This window comes from Coccinella septempunctata, chromosome 1 (assembly GCF_907165205.1).
Source record: "Coccinella septempunctata chromosome 1, icCocSept1.1, whole genome shotgun sequence".
Taxonomy (NCBI): Eukaryota; Metazoa; Arthropoda; class Insecta; order Coleoptera; family Coccinellidae; genus Coccinella; species Coccinella septempunctata.
The window spans coordinates 58,267,252-58,287,800 of NC_058189.1; the positions used below are offsets into that span (position 1 = coordinate 58,267,252).

General features: G+C 35.8%; 1 protein-coding gene across 1 annotated transcript in view; it reads left to right on the plus strand.

Moving 5' to 3' along the window:
* LOC123313104 (alpha-1,3-mannosyl-glycoprotein 4-beta-N-acetylglucosaminyltransferase B) overlaps positions 1 to 20,549 on the plus strand; it is a 174,188-nt gene that overhangs the window by 76,517 nt on the left and 77,122 nt on the right. Inside the window, exons 2-4 of the mRNA XM_044897834.1 lie at positions 1,383 to 1,867; positions 12,550 to 12,596; positions 15,091 to 15,263. Of these exons, the coding sequence (XP_044753769.1) occupies positions 1,383 to 1,867; positions 12,550 to 12,596; positions 15,091 to 15,263 (705 nt within the window). The remainder of the gene's footprint in view (positions 1 to 1,382; positions 1,868 to 12,549; positions 12,597 to 15,090; positions 15,264 to 20,549) is intronic.

Below are 20,549 nucleotides of genomic sequence, written 5' to 3' on the forward strand. Positions count from 1 at the left end.
GTTGCACAACGTAAGCAGCGGATATATTTTTCTTAGGATGTCGTTTGTTAAAGACAACCGCTGTTTTTCGCGCAGAGTCGTTATTTCTAAAAAATAATTTCATCATTTCAACCCTTTCTTCTACGGAATATACCATTTTGATTCCATTACAAATTTACAATCGCTTTGATACACTTGTAACGTTCTTAAAAATTCACGATAGACTGAAGGGTAGATATGGGGTGTCCGGGAGAGTTGAACCCCTTTTCACTCTGAAGCCACTTGAGTTGTATCTGTAAATAGTAGCAACTCATTTTTTACGATACATAATAGTAGAGTGATGGTGAGATGAACATTTTGAGCATAGCAATTCTATTTTTAGTGGCTCATGTCTCCCTAACCCATGGGAGAGTTGAACAGGGGGCTAGAAAGTCTTGGCTATAAGTTTGTTTATCAGGAAAAACATTGAATACAATTTCCAATGACCAACGATTGTCTATGTCAAGGTTTTCATCATCAGATGTATCAGTATATGAAATACATATTTTCTATTTCACTTTCACTTATTTCCGAGATGTTTTTTACTTTTTTGAACCTTTGTATATTATTTTATATTCATTCATATTATTCAATTTCCTTTTTTTTGAAGCAAACCATTATCTAAGCTCAGTGAGCACTCTTTTAAGTCTATTCAACAGATGTTTTCTTGAAACTTTTACAACTATCATTAAAAAAGCTCATCGTTTGTAAAACAATATCAATCAATGAAAGCAATAAAACTAAATAATACTACGCACCTCTTAAACTTTTCAGAAAGTGTAACAAACAAAAATTATTCAATTTCTTACTTCCTAACAACAAAATCACCTTCAACCCTCTCACTCCCGAACTGTTCTGATGGCGGCCCAAATGGAGCCGCCACTAGTTGTGCCTTGTTACGAGAAATTTGAGTTGAAATATTTGAGGTGGTTCAAGTATCATTCCTGAGCATGTCTCCCGCACTCCCCCTAAATCAAAAACAAAAAATTAAAAAAATTAAAAGTTTTTGGTACAATAAATTAACAACATAAGTAAGAATGTCTTTGAAATGTGTCGGATACAAATAATATTGTCGAGATAAATTCCACTTTGCCCCTTTCATTATTTTCGATGTTATTTCATCAGCGATGGATATTTTGAAGCGAAATTTTTGCATCAGATAGTAATGGATATGATGTTCAAAATTAGTTATCGTAAAACCCCTCATTCTAAGTCAAAATCAAAGGGTTGGGAAAAGTTTTTCCCCCTCTAATCAGAAATTGAGGGGTCCTAGCGATTTTTCACATTTTCATTTCAAATCGAGGTATTAAGTTTTCGTTGTACCACTCTGTATATCAGAATCTAATACCTACTTGTTTTTTCAGATGTGAACACCGAGCAAATGCTGACGCAACGTCTGGCCGAGCTCCAGGTGAAACTCCAATACCTGGACACCATGTACCGAGCCAGACAAGAGGACCTACAACAGCTCACCCAACACATAGACCAGTCCGCCCTCGCAGGCGACAACATATCCATATTCACCCTCTCCCCGCCCGAACTGAGGCCCGAGATACGTCAAATACTCAAAAACATGTCGGGTATGAACGCCGCGGCTGGCCTAAACCCCCCGATCAAGTTGAGGCTGCCATCCTCCTACCATTTTCTGCCTCATCTACTGGACGATCCGTCTAGTTTGAGGCTGGCCTATTTGCTATCGAAAGGACGCAGTGGCGTATCAGTGGTGCTCGGTGTGCCGACAGTGCGGCGCGAGAAACAGTGTTACCTGATGGACACTTTACAGAATCTAGTCGAGGGGATGTCCCCCAAAGAGTCTAACGACACTCTTATTGTTGTTCTTGTTGCAGAGGTGAGTTAATTCTTATTTTTCCCATCGTCAAATGCTTGATCAAGATAAATCTGAAACTATTAGGAAGAAAGAGCTGATTTCTGAATAGGCTAGCAGGGCTAAACTTTACGATGGTTCATCTTTTGAACTGGTTTTCAACGCCCTTGTTTCTAGGAACAGTAGAGTCATCACCTAATCCAAATGACGGTTATTTCAGAACCTTGGGCCGAAAATGGTCCCCAACTATATGTTAAACTTATTGATGAACAATTAAAATCAAAATTAGATTCTACCCTATGTAGAATAGAGAGAAGAAAAACGATCGCCGTACTGAAAATCTGTCTCCAAAAACGGGGAACGTAGGATAGGAGTCGCTGCGATCGCTACGTTGATCGATAAGGCATGCGGATTTAAGCGTCAATTCGAAATGAACAACCTTCATTTTATTGTCGTCATATTTTTTTCTGATTATTTTTCACCTACGTTTCTTCAAATCTATAATGAATATGAATTTTCTGATTTATATGCAATGAAATACAATTCACATTGTTAAGGGGAATAAGTAATCAGCTTTATTGGTTCATAATAAATGACGAAATCACTAATCAAAAAAAAATTATACCTACATAATATGTTCATCATTGTTTATTGAAAACAGTATATGTTAGTTAGTTTAATGTAATCTTCATAATTGTATACATTCGCAGTGAGGAGTGGAATATATCAAGACAACAAAAGGTAGCAATCTCAGATTTATCACTTATTAGAGTAGATTCTGTTTCCAATACTCAGCTGAGAACTGTTAAAGACCATAAATTATGTTATGCCAACGGAATTCTTCAAGAATATCCACTTCTGTTCATGTAGTTTTATGGGTTAGATATTCTTATTCAGAAGAGTCCACTTCTCACTTGGGATGACAATTTCGATTTCGTTTATAATGAATCCATCATCTCTTTTGATATCTTCATCGAAAAAGTGCACTTGACACACAAATTGATTCAGAGTCGATTCATGAGGTAAGGTTTTTTCCAATTTTCTCTCAAAAATGGACTCTGAACTTTTATCTCTTCTCCTTTTCTTTCCGATGCCAAAACGCTTTTACACTATCGCACGCTTCAACATTTCACCATGGTCATATGTTCTATTATCAAAAATCGAAAATAATAATATTATTCTGATCATCTATCACCAGGAACACAGTTCACTCAGCCAACTTCAACTAGTTTAAAACAAAATTTCGTGATCGCCAGCGAGCCTATTGGCAATAGCATGAACTATTCTATTGGTACATATTTTAGGGTACAAAAAATCTATGGTATCAAAGCAGCGATCGTTCTCCTTTTCTCTACTCTCCATATTCTACCCTTTCGTACTTACTTAATCTTTTCAAGGGACTTTTTCAAGGTAGGTTTGTTGTCCAAATTCTATGATCGAATGAATGGAATATCTACTTGTATGGCTACCAATTTGAACAAGTTCGAAAAAGCCTCGGAAAAGCTCTCTAATTCGCGGCAGAGTTTTCAACTTTGGGATAATCTCTTCAATGAGGAAAAACTGTTTTCCTGTTCATTCGTAAAACCCATAAAATTCACTGAAACCCTATCTGAACGACATGCTTCCTCATGAGTTCTTCAGTGTGAATTACGGGCTCAGTTCAATGTTCAAGTGACATTATTTCTGTTAGCAGGTGTTTTTTAGGGTGCGTTTATGCATTGTTACCAAGAACTGAGACACAAGAAATGGAACAATCTAGTTGGTTCTCGGTTGGGCATATGAGGATATCAAATCAACTGGACTCAAACCTCTTGTGGCAAAACCTATATCTTGCCTATAATCTTCGATTTCGAAACGCCCTTTGAAACGATCGTAGCTGACCGTCCTCCTGCAATAAGTTTCGTAAATGGTCTGCACGAAAAGTAATCCACGTGGTTTACTCATGGATCCAAATCAGAAAGGGGCACTGGCATTGGCGTATATGGACCTAAACTGAGGATTTCTAAAAGCCCTGGGTAGTGAACCCTCTATTTTACAGACCGAGACAATGGCTGTTTACGTATGTGTCTTGAAATGAATCTCAAAGGAGCGCATATCTATATCACCACGGACAGGCAGGTCTTTGTTATCACACCCAGGAATCTCTGCTCACATGGAAGTGCCATAATACCATAAAGCAACTGACCAGAGACAATAAAATGACTTTACTATGGGTACCAGGGCATTGTGGTGTTGAAGGAAATGAAAAAGCCGATGAACTTGCAAAAAGAGCATCAAGGTTAACACCTGCTAGACCTGTGCCCTTCTTTGGGCTCGGAAAATACCAATATAAGGCGGCGGTCCAGCAATGGAAGTTGAACAACAGTAGAAACACTCCTGGACTTACTAAGTCAAAGAAATTCGTAATGATTTCACCGACCTACACCAGGAAACTGCTAAAGCTGTCACGAGCTAAGCTTCGGGTGATGGTGGGACTGCCGACAGGCACTGTCGGGGAATGGGAAAGTCAGCAAATGAGATTTGGAGGCTCTATGGATCAAAAGCAGAAACAGCTGAACATATGGTATGATATTATCCAGAGCTGGCTGGTCTGAGAACGATTCACATGAGCAAACCGGTCCTTCGTGATGATTTCACTGACCTACACCAAAAAACTGCTTAAGCTGTCACGAGCTGAGCTTCGGGTGATGGTAGGACTGCTGACAGGGCACTGTCGGTACAAATATCATTTGGATCGTAAGGGAAAGTCAGCAGATGGTATTTGTTGGCTCTGTGGATGAGGAGCAGAAACAGCTGAACACATGGTATGAAAGTGTCCCGAGTTGGATGGCCTAAGAACCATTCATATGGGGAAACCGGTCCTGGATACTCACGAGGTAACGGCAAAGGCCCCTAAGGATGTTGTCAGTTTCATCAACAGCATTGACGACCTCCTTGGGTTCCTATGAATGAGAATTTACATCTTCACAGTTCCCGAAAGGCTAATAGTGCCACAACAACACCGGTTCATATAATAATAATAATAACACCTGCTGGACATAAGCCTTTCTGTGGGCTTGGAATATTGCAATATATGGCAGCGGCCCAACAATGGGAGTTGAACAACAGATTAACCCTCTGGAGAAACACTCTTGGACTTTCTCAGTCAAAGAAATTCGTGATGATTTCACCAACCTACACCAGGAACTGCTAAAGCTGTCACGAGATGAACTTCGGCTAATGATGGGACTGCTGACAGTCACTGTCGGGGAATGGGAAAGTCAGCAAATGAGATTTGGAGACTCTGTGGATCAGAAGCAGAAACAGCTGAACACATGGTATGATAGTGTCCAAAGCTGGCTGTCCTAAGAACGATTCACATGGGGAAACTGGTCCTTTGTAATGATTTCACCGATCTACACCAGAAAACTGCTTAAGCTGTCACGAGCTGAGCTTCAGGTGAAGGTAGGACTGCTGACAGGGCACTTCGGTACAAATATCATTTGGATCGTATGGGAAAGACGGCAGATGGGATTTGTGGCTCTGTGGATGAGAAGCAGAAACAGCTGAACACATGGTGTGCAAGTGTCCAGAGCTGGCTGGCCTGAGAACCATTCTTTTGGGCAAAAACCTGTCCTGGATACTCACGAAGTAACGGCCAAGGTCCCTTAGGATGTTGCCGGTTTTATCAACACCATTGATCTCCTTGGGTTCCCTTGAATGAGTAGAGTTGAGAACAAAAGATCTACATGCATAGTTTACATAGTGTCCTAATAATAATACTCTAGTTGGTTCATGTGTTAACTGTCTGCCTATTAGATTGGTCATTTTTTTGTGTGGTTAACTGTGAAAGCAAAAAATTTATTTTGAATTTCATAGTATACTGCCATCTTGAATAAGTATTGAGTAAAGCGGGTAGCAGCTATCAAAAGAACAGAGGATAAATTGAAATATGCTAACAGAAATAAAAATAAAATTTCTCTCTCTCTCTCTCCCAAGTTTATATTGTCTCGCAGTTTTACTGGTTTTTCATATTCTTTTATTGGTTTTCCTACCTTATCTTTAGCTATATATCGGTGGAAGAATACTAACAGTTGCCTGATAATGAAATGAGAAATAGGCATGCTTCACTTTTTATGCTGAATTCATGTAGCTCTTATTCACGTTTCGACAAGACTTATCACCTCACCCTGACCTACACGCCAGGAACCAGAATACGTGGGTCATATCAGAAAGCAAATGATGAAAATCCGAAGAACGTTCGCGGCATGAATAAACAGGTGAACTGAACACCGAATTTCACATCTTCCCCGCGTTCCTGGAACTTATAGACGGTAAATCACCAGTTCCTGAATGGGGATTTCCATTCAAAACAAGTAAGACAGGTCGCGATGTTGGCAATAGGAAAACATAGGCGGCTTGGCGGAGTTAGATATTGATATCGAGAACGTGAAACGCCGTTTTCAATCTCCAGAGACCGAAGATTTTTCATGGAGACGGATGTTTTAGAATCGCGAAATCCCAACATGGGCGTACAACGGCTGGATATTGATTTGGGAAACATCTGTCATATTCAGGCAGGTTATGTGCCGAATGAGTTTACCGCGCTGGAATATCGAGAGTGAAATTGAAATTTTTCATATCCATCTCATTTTTTCCCTTGGAGATTGAGTTTTAAGGGGAATTCTCCTCATTTTGGGTTATCACAGCATATGCAAGTTTGAACTGAATAATTATGGGTTTCATTCATGAATTTTTCAAATGCACTGCGGAAACTATTCAAAATCATTCTTTAAATATGATTAAATCGCTTCGTTTCTAGTTCACGATTTGGCAACAGCGCCTACTAGAAAATAAAGAACAATGGCTTGTTTATAAAATAACAGCTGTTGATTACAGCTCTCATAAGACGCGTCCTCACTGGCGAGCCTCAACAGCAACCGGTCATAAAAATCCCATAAAATTTTACGACCTTCCTCGTTCGTCGCAGACTTCATAGACAGCCATCTTTGTCTATCTCATCAAGATAATGTATTTGTTGTCCTTTATTTCCAAGACATATTTCAGTCGATGTTGCCAACTTGTGTAATAGAAACGAAACGCTTTAAATTTCAAATGCCTATTTTATTTTTCATTTTTGAATACTAAAAATATTTTTTTTGGGAAACGGTTGAAGTGGTTATTTCAAAATGTGACGTTTAAAAGTTATCTCATAAAAAATACATCATTTTCGTCAGAAGGAGTATTCCCTATTGAATACAGTTGTGTAGAACTATACCTAGTATATAACTAGTAGTCCGTATGGAACTAAATCTAAGCCGAAGGTGCTCAAATAAAAGTATATGAAAGACAAAAGCTATTTTTGACAAGGAATCACACCTCTAATTTTTTGCAGTTATTCATTTACACCCTGTATAAGATAAATCAACTTCGAAGTTGTTATTGCCAACAGTTTATTTTCTCACTAACTGGGAAGACTTATGTTGCCTATTCTACAGGGTGTCTGTGAACAAATGTGAAGGACTTAGGGAGATGATTCCTCGATGAAAATAAGCAGGGGTAGTTCCTTTGAATATTTTTCGAAATCGACCAATTTCCAAGATACAGCCTTTGGAAGGCGAGGACGAGTTAACAGTTTAAAATTTTTTTTTACGGGTTCTAAAAAACACTGACTCATAAAACTATATGTAATATGAAGCACTTAGTAGATGCTACTCACACAATTTCTTTTAGATTTCATAACTTTATTATTAGGGGTTGAAAATAACAACTCCTCATGATTTTCCTTCGAAAAATGTTTGCGTGGGTTAGATTTTCGAAAAATGAAATTCTCTTATGGTTTCCCATTCAATTTTGAAGAAAAATAGTTTCCTGCAAAATTTCGATACAGTCGATACTTTTCTCGGAATAAATAAAAACTTACAAGCAGTATACGAAGGACTATGAGGCAGGGAGTTGATGCATGTATTTTAGCGGGATGTTGTCATTCTATGGAACACATACGATGAAATGGAATGAACAGTGATCAGAACTGCTTGTAAGTTTTTATTTATTCCGAGAAAAGTATCGACGGTATCGAAATTTTGAAAGAGACTTTTTTTCTCCAAAATTGAATGAGGAACCATAAGAGAATTTTATTTTTCAAAAATCTATCCCACGAAAACAATTTTTGAAGGAAAGTCATAAGTGGTTGTTATTCTCAACCTCTAATAATAAAGTTATGAGATCTAAAAAAATTGTGTGGGTAACATATACAAAGTGCATCATATTGAACCCGTGAAAAAAATTGAATACTGTCAACTCGCCATCGTCTTCCAAAGGCTGTATCCTCGGCTGTATTTTGGAAGGGAGATTGATTTCGAAAAAAATTTATGGGAACTACCCCTGCTTATTTTCATCGAGGAATCATCTCCCAAGTCCTTCGAATTTGTTTACAGAATCCCCTTATATGATACGACATTGTAATCATTATAAATCATATTCAGCTTGCAGGTCCATCATAGTCAGTTAATTTATTCTCATTGTTCTTGATTACTCAGTCTAGTCTAGGGTATTAAGGGTAATATTATTATGAGCCCCTCCAATTAGTAAACCTATGTATTCTTTTTAGTACTGGAGTTTATATTTTGATAAGGGTGTTACATTACACTGCGCTATCTACAGCTCCAGAGTTCCAATGCACTCTAGTAACTGAGAGAGCTTTCACGAGGCCCTAATTTCCCCTATAATATTCATTGCTGGAGTTGCCATATTTTAAATTCTGAAACACAAAAATCTCGATAGGTTAACATGGTTTAATCGAGTCCATACTAATTTTTTGTACTCGTAAAATGAAATGTAAAAGAACACGCATCATGCCTATTTTCATGAAGGTTACAAATTGAGTGTTCTTATATCACATAATGATGCCTACCTTCCTTATATTGATAGGAATCATTTAGCTTTGATGTACTGATTACAGTTTTCTTTCAATTTAATGGGTATAAATTAATTTTATCGTAAGTAAATAAGAATATCTAATTCAAAAATAGGTACATAAAAATCCCATTAGGTATGTTTCCAGGAAGATAACGAAGTTCCATCTATGGAAATTTATAATAAAAAACTTCCTTGCATGTTCTAAACAATGAGTTTACGTGGAAGGTTATCATCGTTTTCCGTTTCAAAATTGAAAAAAATTTTTCTCAATGCATACTTCTTTAATTGTAATTCTTTCGAAAACATTTTTTTAATAACCTGAATAAGGAAGCAAAATGATTATCAACATCAATTATATGCATATCTCGAAATTCTGATTCAATAAAGAAAACACTTGGTAAATAGAATTGAAAATAAACCTTTACAATTTCTTTGGGGTTTCGTAAGAAAGTAGTATTGACACTTCATGTAAATACAGGGTAAGTCTTTGACTCACAATATTCGTACGAGTCAAAGACTCACCTTGTATAGTAAAATATGATTTCGGATAGGCCATTTTATCAAATTGGTTTTTTGACCAAACTCAGAAATAAAGATATGTAAAATTAAAAAGAACAACATTGAATGTTCGTTAAACTGAGGACTCCAAAAGCTACTACGCCATCAAAGAACTTTTTACCTACCGAATAACCGAATTAAATGGCATTCATCCCAACATTTCAGGAAGATCCGCACAAGCATTACAAATTCAGAACGAAAGGGCCTAAACTCCACATAATTGTCACTCACGTACTTGAGAAAACGTATACCACGTCATTTTCATGTGTAAACATAAATTGAACCTTCCTGAGGGTACCTCTGTTATTTTCCCTCATGTAACACATAAATTTCTCTCGAAATATATGGATGGAAAACATGCCATCCATTCACTTGAAGTATTTTCAGTTCGTTTTATGTTTACCCGAAGTTTTACACTTTTCTCAGGTAGTCTGGAACTAACGTTTGAAAACTGGAAAGCGTTTACAGATCGATGTTTCTGAAGCGAATGAATATTATTCGAGGAATGTTTCAACTGCAATTGCATTAGAATTAGCTCAGCTTTTTCACACACTGTGGAAAGACAGCTGGAAATATGAAATACTCAGCCATATTATTACTGTATTATATGAAATACTTGAATATATTCTGAAGTAACCGAAATATGAGGATGTATTGATATCTAGTTAGCCTAGACCAACTCCATGCATAAAAAAATATTGCGTTACCATAGCAATGAACAATAACTCATTAAAAGTGTCAGTGTGAAGTTTGAGGTCAAAAAAGTAAACCAGAGTTACGAACTAAATTAAAAGAAAGAAGATGTCCACCGAAATTGTGAAAATCGAAAAATTTTCGTATAGAGCCATCATCAAGTACCTGTATTTAGAAGGGTTGAGAGGTAAGCAGATTTACGAAGATATGCTTAATACCCTTGGTGATCAATGTCCTTCGTATGCGACCGTGAAAAATTGGACTGCAAACTTCAACAGAGGTTTCCTCAACTGAAAAAAAGTTTGAAAGGTCGTACATTTTCTTCCAACGAGGAGGTAATAAAAGCTGTAGAGATCTGGTTTGCAGAGCAAGGAGAAACATTTTTTTTTGAAAGGTCTAGAGACGTTGCAGGTTCGCTGTAATAAATGTATCCAATTAAGTGGAGAATTTTTGAGTAATAAAATCTTTTGACATTGAAATTTTGTTTGGTTCTATAGTAGGCTAAGAATTTTTCAATATATCCTCGTATCACTATACAGCAGATATCATAGGGTGTGGAAAAATAAGATCACATTCCACTCAGAATCAACGAGTACTGCTTATGACAAATAATCCCACTTACTTTCTCCTATTTTTGTTCGAGACTATTCCCTGTTTCATAACATGTTCTTCATGAATAATTCAACTGAGAATATGGAAATTAAATTTTCCCCTTTATGATGCACATCATTTAGAGCCGAGTTGATACAGTTCAACTACAATATGCTTTTCGTTCCTCTTCTGCACAATACAATGCCAATGTCTCCCATACCATTGTACTGATCTCAGGTGTACGTGAATGACAATACTATGAAGGCTTGATAAGGTCGTTTTAGATGTATGTATATGCATTCAGAGCTCAGCTGTCTTTTCAGTCCAAAGTTTAAACGAATAGTTTAGTAGACGAACAAATGTGAGGAAATTATCTTGTCTTTTACATTCGAATGAATTTCCATCTTGATATCATGGGTCATTGAATTTTACGTATCTACGAAGAGGAATAAACTGAAACTACATAAAGCCCATCTAGCCTATTCTTTGATATATCACTAAATATATGATTACAAAGATTTTGGAATAGGAAGATAGAAAACGCCCTCAGATCTCTAGTACTAAAAGCCGACTACATTTTGGACTGTGTTTGCCACATTTGACAATGAGATGGCGCTTAAAACGTACTCTCAATACAGAAAAACCGTTTGATAACAGTTTTCTGTTTTATACTTGAAGGGCGCAAAATTCGAATTCTATTTGTGGTATTGAAAGAAAACAAACATCCTGAGCGAAAAAACAAAAGTATGGTTTTCTTTGTGATCAAGCTATTTGTTTTCATCTGAACATTGCTTGGAATCAATTGACATCAATGAAATACGCTGTCCGATGTGCTATATTTTTATTTGCAATTTATAAAAATTAACAAAAATTTAAAATTATGTACAAGAAATAGAGCTGTGAATAGCAGATAAAAGTATATGGTGATCTGTTATACGTCAAAGGTATTATTTATGTGCAATAAGTGGTTTTGTATCATAGCATACACATTCACGTTTTCTACATATTATTTACACAATTCAAAAAAACCTTTCGGGATTAAACAAGACCTGTATGTTAGCCCGTCAGTATTTTTTTCATGCTTTTCTTATGATTCCTTTATGATATGGTCTCTTTTTGACACAATATACAAATTGATTAATGAGTGAATAAAACACTCACAACAGGTTTCATAAAACTTTGACTGTCCACATAACGATTTGACAGTCACTGGATTCTGGATTACCAAAACAAAATCAATAAAACCTTTGCATTTCTGAATATAAAGAAGGAGTAGCATCAGTTTAGAATCATTGAATGGTCGTATGAAGATCATTATTTCCCCAAAATGGGCCCTTCATGCAAGGGGTGCTTTGTGCATACAAAAATTTACGTGGATGAACAGTTCCCAATTGACTTGCAGTAAAATGTTTACCGCACATGATGTAATCAATAGTGTTTGCTTTTACGCCCTGAAAATTGTATCCATTTCGGAGCACTGAAAATAAAAATCAATAAATGACCGATTCACATGTTGATACTTAGATTTCCATTTTTCTTAGTAAGGTATGAAGCATAATTAGGAAATATACATTTTATTTGAACCACAGATCTTCACCAAACAATAATTTTCGAACAAGATTTTGAGGTTTTCACCAAGAAATTAGACTAAAAAAATTTAATAATCAGCTACTGGAAGGAGCTAAATAAACAATAAGCCGTATGAGAATCAAAACATACAAAACCTCTTTGATCAAAATGGCCATCTGAAATTTTACAAATATCATATGTTACTGCAAATGGTACTCAAATTAATATTTCAACCAGTTTTGGATTCTTAGTTACACATTTGGAACACAGATGTCGCTCACATCACTTAAGTCGCTTCGTTCCACACCTTTCTACTCTATTATCATTGATATACCTATTTAATCATGAACATCTTTCCCTTGATTGTTATAATCTCTAACTCAGTGTTTTTCTTACAGACTGATTTAGGATACGTACTTCAAGTTGCTAAAGACATCGAAATGAGGTGAGTTTTGGGATCCCATATACATTATTATTGTTTTCTCTAAGTTATTGATTCAGACTCTGGACCAGAAGGGTCAGAATTCGATATTATTCAGAATGCACATCTGATTTGAAAGGGCCTATTCTAGGAGGATAATCCTCAAAAAGAGTAGTCTTCATAGACCCCAATAATGGTTTTTTTCGTTGAAGAACTATAGATGGCGCATACTTCTATACACCGCACAAAAGGCTTCTCCCATTTTATGTTTATTCGCCCACAGCCTTCTATCAAAGAGTATCAAATACTCTTTGCTTCTATAGACGGCTGTGATATTCCGGAGGGAATTTGGCATCTACTCAAGAGGTATTGAAGTATAATATTGGATGAATGAATATACATATAAGAGTGTCGGGTAAAGAACTCTCGTTAGAGTGAGATAAAGGCAGCTAAGTACTCTCTTCTGCCGCTTCCATATAAAATTTCCATATATGCTAAGTTCGTCTTCGAAATCAAATTATCGGCTAAAAGCCTTATATGCCATCGCCTCCATATTCCTTTGCATCATACCAACTTGCCAACTTTCCACTCCCTCCCTTAATAAACTTCGATTTTCGCCCGTACCACGAGGAAAGTTACAATCTAGCCAGAATTTCAGTCGCTTGGCAAGCGGTAGGCGAGTTTCCATCTTCAGGTTTCAATTAAAGAACAACTATTTTTCCTTGTTGAGGAATTCCTCCGGGATCGGTAACATACCGTGTGGAAATTCCATCGCAGCCCGCTGAGAAATTCATGAGGGGAAGCGGATAGAAAATTGTCAGACTTGCGTATATCCTGATATCTGATTTACACAGTGCGAATGAAGTAGCTCACAAAATTCATAATAATAATAATAATTTTCTTTTTTGTAGAAGAAACCTCGAATTGGTTAATTTTTATTTTGCATCACGCAATTTTTCATGTTTTTTAGGAGGGTGTCATTTACCCTCTACGATTGATGGGGGTATCCAGAGACTGGCAAAGTTTTTTACTAAAGAACTTTGCCACTGTCAATGATCAAATCTTACTCATCAACTAATTGCATGCCTACCCATTCATTTCTGTCGGAGAAAATTAGGGTTGCCATTCAAGAAAACTTGAGAAATTGCTCAATTGTTAAACTTTAGATAAATATTTGAGTCTTTCTCTTAAAAATAGTGGATAGCGAAGATATGAATTGTCTGCGTTACATTTAACATCCTGTATGTTCTTCAATTCTTCTGTTAAACTACGCTATATTACGATTTGATGTAAAAGTGGTCGAAAAAGTAGAAATAAGAGCAGGTACTGTTTTGGTTTGAGTTTCCCCAAAATAATATTGTTTACTTTAGTTTGTTCAATGTGTATTAGGAACTAGAAGAAATTTTCGTTAATTTATAAGAAATTTATTCAACATAGATACTGTGTTAGGAAATTTTGGATGGCATGGAAACATAAAAAATAAGATAGAATAGTAAGTCACAATTATTTTTTTGGAGAAAAGCCACTCCTTGAATAGAATAATTCGAATAATTTGTTTCTATAAGTTACTATTCTGTTGATGGAATTAACAAATAAATATATAGATGAAAACTGTATTCAACAGTACCTACTCTCACAAGCAGTACTGTAGGTACTCGAGAGCATGTGCAGTTAGTACTCGTTACTCTGTATCCATTATTATTATTAGTTACCAAAAGTACTCGTAACTCAGAAATCGAGTACAATTCATCACTAATTTGCCCAGCTCTTATAATTTTCTAGTCCGAATTTCTCAAGAAGGGAACTATAAAAATATCAGAAGGATATTTTCACTATGTTTCAAAGATTCCAATTTTTTCCGGTTGAATGATCTCTGCAGCTATTCGAATCGTGAGGGCTTGTCCTTACATCAATCTCCAATAATTAGAATAGATTAATTCAATTCATGACATAACTCCCAGTACATACCACACGTGAACTAGGACATCAATTATTAATTCCGATGGCTGAATCTGATTGAAATCATGTTCACAGATGTGAAATTTCATTGCCAATCCATACGTATGTTCACACCTAATTGATAAACAGATATAGACTAATATTTTTTTATAACAGAATCAGATTGATTATTCGAGATTCTACACTGTTATCATTTCAAAAAATATTGATGCAAATTCAGTTTGAAAATCTGTTGCAACAAGCAACAGAATAAACTTTTAGACTTATGGTAATTCAAGTTGGAATTGATCAGAATAATATCTCGCATTTCTCAATTTTGAACGAAACAATTCTCGTTTTTCAGGGCAGGAGTCGAAAATTCCTGTTCTGTTCGGTTCACTATGAATCAGATTGCATTAAATACAATGTTTCATGACCTGGATGTTCTGAAAGGGACAAACGAAGAATATCCGATTAAAAATGATTAAACAAATGAGCTTTCTACATACATAGTATTCACATATATTTGCACTTTGTCAAATCCTACAGGGATTCAAATTTTCAACTTATATTATTTCAGGTTTCCATCACAAGTGGAATCCGGCCTTATTGAGGTGATATCACCTTCGCCAGCCTACTATCCAAATTTGGATAAGTTGAAAATTACCTTAGGAGATCCCCCAGAGAGGGTGAGATGGAGGTCCAAACAGAATTTGGATTTTGCTTTCCTGATGTCCTACTGCCAGCCAAAAGGTGAGTTTAATTACAAGTTATATTGAAATATACGGGTAGCTATACTGAGCAAAACATTCACCTTATCGTCCTCAGTAGTATGACAATGGTCAATAAAGTTATAATAGGTTAACTACTTCACCAAGTAGTTATAACTCCGGGAACATCTAAAATATTTATAAATCTGTTTCACCTACAAAATTCACGTTGGTTGCGAAACGAGCAATTCATAATTTTCAAGATCAACAACTTGAAACCCACGAGAAAATCTGGAGAAGTAAATATTTACGTTCGATTGCAATAACTATTCATCCGTCAACGTAGAACTATAAAGGACGCCAGGGAGGAAAATAACATTATTATTCATGTGCCGATATTCAGAAATAAACAGATTTTTCAGCAATAGTTTCACTCACTCATATCGTAATGACGGTAGATCCATTGTACAGGGTGGGCCAAATTCGTTGTCTACTGAAAGGATCTGTAGAACTATAGCAGCTAGAAGAAAACGGATGACACATTTCCGAGCTCATTTTCGGAGAAACAAAGAATGGTGAAGACCGCAGCCTCCTACGATACTTCGTTTTTGCGTTTGACAATTTCGTAAGGTTCTCATAACTTTTTTGTCTTTGAAGTTACAGATCTGAAACTTGAACCTTCCACAGGCACTTTTCTACATATAATCCACTGATGAGCTCAAAATATTTTTTCATTTCCAATCATTTGGTGAACTTTCATTTTTTTAAATGCAAACTTTTATTGAATTTGTTATTTTTGAATTGGAAAAAAATCTTTTGTCAGTAGATTCTGGGTATGAAAGTGCCTAAGAAGGTTCGAGTTTCAGATCTGTAACTTCAAAGACAAAAAAGTTATGTGAACTTTTCGGAATCGTCAAAATCTCAATTTTTGTTTATAACTCGAAATCTAAAAATGATAGGCCGATTCTGTTTTCATATTTGAATTAGTCACGAAAAAAGAGCTCGAGAATATGCCATCCATTTTCTTCTAGCTGCTATAGTTCTCGAGATTCAGTAGACAACGAATTTTGCCCACCATGTACAGTGGGTCCAACAAAAACCTAACACCTTGATTTTACGGTTTTAGAACGAAAATGTGGAGAAACACTTGGACTCGTCAATTTCTGATTCGAGGGGGGACAATGTTTCCGCTCTTAGTATCCTCATGAATGCAACCCCCTAACGGGGGTGAGCACAAGTAACCCAACCCCTTGATTTTGAATAGGGACAATGGGTTTTGCGATATCACATGTTGAATATCTTATCGAGTACTATCTGATGACAGATAAAATAGTGGAAGAGTACTTACTTTTTTGATTAGTTAATTAAATGCTGGAAATTGGCCGTAATATAAGTTTTGCTGAAAACGTTCCTGTACATTACTCAAGGTTTATGGTGTAATTTGACGTCATTCTTTAATGAGTTCTCAATTCATGAAGTGAATCAGGTTGGGTAGCTTAAATCTTGGATTTCAGATGACCCCATAGAAAAAAGTCCAGTGGTGCCAGATCAGGTTGTCTGGGTGGACACTCAATACATCGAACAATTTCCTAAAGGTCGAATCCATTGCTACATTATCTTAGACAGCCACGTCCCTCGCTTCGTTTCCTTCTTGCATCCTCTTTTTGTTTCCGACTGAACCAGTAGCTTCGAATTTAGAATTTAGCGTTTGCACAAAGTAAGCAGCGGTTACATTTTTTCTAAGATGTCGTTCGTTAAATAAAGCCGCTGTTGTTCTTGCAGAGTCGTATTTCTAAATAATAATTTTATCATTTCACCCTTTAATCTATGGAATACACCATTTTAATTTTACTACAAATATACGATCCTTTCGACACACGACTAAGGTAAATCAAAAACATGGCCGGTCTCCTTTTTTGCATAAAAAAATAATATTTTTTTGAACAAAAAATTTTGAGCCGAAATTTCAAGGTGATATAGATCTCGATACGATCTTCAAAATTAGTTATCGCAACACCCCTCACCCCTATTCGAAATCAAAGGGTTGTGCTCACCCCTGTTAGTGGGATGAAGTGAAGCGGATGAAAAATGGAGAAAGGTTGTTCCACATTTTCATTAAAGTCAGAAAATCGAGTTGTTAACTTCTCGTTGGACCACCCTGTATGTATATAAATATGATTGACAGTCAACTATTGTGGGACTGAGAGAAACTAACAATACAGGAAATGCATGTAGATCGTTATATATTGTGTGACGTAGAAAATACTACTCCTGGTCAAAAAATTTCAGAAATCCACCAATGAAAAATTACATATTTTACAAGGTGGGTAAAATTTGTTGTCTACTATAAGAGCTTGAAGACAACGGATGACACATTTCCTAGCTCTTTTTCAGAGAAACAAAGAATGGTGGGAATCGTAGCGCCCTACGTTTCTTCGTTTTTGAGTTATGTATTTAAGAAAAATAAAATTTCGAAAATAGCTCATAATTTTTTTGTCTTTGAAGTTACAGATCTGAAACTTCAACCTCTTACACTTACACGTAGAATCTAGTGACAAAAGATTTCTTTCCAATTTGAAAATAACAAATTCAATAAAAGTTTGCATCTACAAAAACGAAAGTTAGCCAAATGAATCGAAATGGAAAAATATTTTGAGCTCCTCAGCGGACTCTACGTAAAAAAGGGTCATGTAGAAGGTTCAAGGTCCAGATCTGTAACTTCAAAGACAAAAAAGTGATGAGAACTTCTCGAAATCTAATTTTTTGCTTATAATTCGACGAATAATTCGACCATGGAAATTCTTTATTCGGGAAGACAAAAGCTCAAAAAGTCGTATACATATCAAATATGGGAAATATGTTGCTTTTCCGATAAGATAGGTGAGAAGGTACACACTTTCATTTTTAACCCATAGAGCTGAGATAATATTCTTTATTTTGTGAATTCTTTTCGAGCTCGTTTGTGTCATTGAGGGAAGTTAAGCTATTTCGTTTTTAGTTGAGCTAAACAGGAGTTTCTCTAATTCAGTTGAAGAAGAAGACTTTTAGTTAGGCATCCATTGTGAAAAACCCTTGTCATAATGTCCCTTGTGAATAAACTAGATGACTATCTGAATACACGTGAGTCTAGTATACAACTGTACAATCATCTGTTGACTCAGTGAAGTTAAATTCACATAAATCAAATTTTTCATCAATATTTCATTCTTTTGATCCATTTTCCCAGTTGAATACGAATCGACCCTCCCATATGAGTGTACGCTTAGATAAGCCTGAAAATGGCGCACAGTGGAAACGGAAAATAGGTTTACCCACTGGCGGATTTTTCATGTCCAACCAGTCTTATCAATTGATGGAAACAATTTATCAAACTCCTGAAGGCTCAGTTATACCACTCGAAGTTTCGAGTGTCGCATTTTCGTTGCCATCTACCAGCGAAATTAATTAATTTCTCGGTGGACATTGTTCGCTCACAGGGATGATCATTTATATTGGTACTGTGACATATTTGGCCCATTCCATCGTGAAATTTGACGTAGGTAGGTCAAATGCGAAAGCACTGTTTTTTCTAAAATATAAATGTTGATGGAAACTATACGTTGAGCTTACTTGAAACACTTGCAAGAAAAGTAGCCTTCAATTGTTAAACTTTTCTGTGATTTAGGAAAATGCACCTATAAAAGAAGGGACTAAATTATAATTATTCTCTGAGCCCCAGTGAAAAAGCTACACCTCCTCAATCGCTTTCTTATAAGTATTGCCGCCTCCGGCAGAACTAAAGGAAAAAAGTCCTCTGTAGAAAGGATTGAATAATATGCTCTGATAGCACCTGGCTGCAGAATTTTTCGCCATTTATAGCCGTAAAAACACTATCTTTAGTGATGAATCCAGATTGAGTTGGGAAAGGCATGATGGCCAGGCAGGGCTAAGATTGGTGATAGTCGAGATGCTTAATTTTTTGTGGGAATTATGGTCTGGGTTTATCACTTATGGAAGTATATTACCCTTTTTATTTTTATTCGTTCTTTTCTTTCTTCCTACTGTTAGATTTTTCCTAAACTCTGAAGGATCACTCACGAAAAATTGTTGTAATAAATTCATTAATACTGGGAGTTCTGTTTTCATTGTTTGTGATTTTAATAATTTTATTTTCATAATTGCCCTTTATTTCTCTATAAAAAAGGTTTCATGAGTCTTTGACACGAACAAATATTTTAACAGTAGATTCTTGAGGTAAAAAGAAACAATTTTTTTCTTATACCATTTTTTCCGATTCGACCCTGAAAAAACAAAATGACCTTCAGAATAACAAGCTAAATCTGTGACACTACATATGTGTGGATCTTTTAAACATAGATGTATTCCGCCAAAATATGAATATGAATATGAAGAATACTTTTATTTTACAAAACCTTCATTCTCATGCATAAAGGAATCGCCACAATTTGATACAGCAGAAATAGTCTTATTATTATTATGTACCTACCATATCAAATTTTGGCGATTTCTTCATGCATGAGAATGTGTTTTATTGTGACTCGTACAGCAAAAAGGCAAGAGATCGAATTTGCTCCAAATTAAATAAGGATTTAACTATTAATTTCTATTTTCGGAAAAACCAGTGGCGTATCATTTTTTATCTGAAAATATTCATTCTCGCTGCAGTACGGACGCCACTGGTATAATAAAAAAGAAATGATATTATGCAAAAAGTGCTCCTTGACGCTCAAAACCTATTTCTCAAATTTCATAAGAATATTTCAAGCAGTGTGAGAGTTATAAATAAAAAACATTTTTTTTTCTCTAATTTTAACACCCCGTATCTCGAAGAGGAAACATTTCTCGACATATGTTTATATGACAAACTAGGGTTTATTTTTGATGTAGAATACGTGGTTAAAATTTCTTGGTTACGATCTGGACCACCCTGTATTTATTAGAGTCCAACTTAATTTCAAGAGTTTGGTCCAACTTAATTTTCAGTCGATAAAAATGTTTGTGACATGGTTCTTCAACAGCTTGTATCTCTTAAACCTAGACGATTCGAAATAATGGTGAGAAAAAAATTGTTTTTCTTACCACAGGAATCTACTGTTGAATTATTTGTACAAGTCGAAGACCCACCCTGTATATCGAACATTTGAGAGATGAAACGTCTGAATGACTATAAATTATGAATTATCAAATTTCATAAATAATACTATACAATAGGAACTAAATTAATTCCAGCTGTAGGCATTTTTTCAGGAGGTGGACATTCTTTCATTAGCCATTACTCTGACGTTTTCATATCAAAGCATAAAACATTTCATGCCATAATTTACGACAA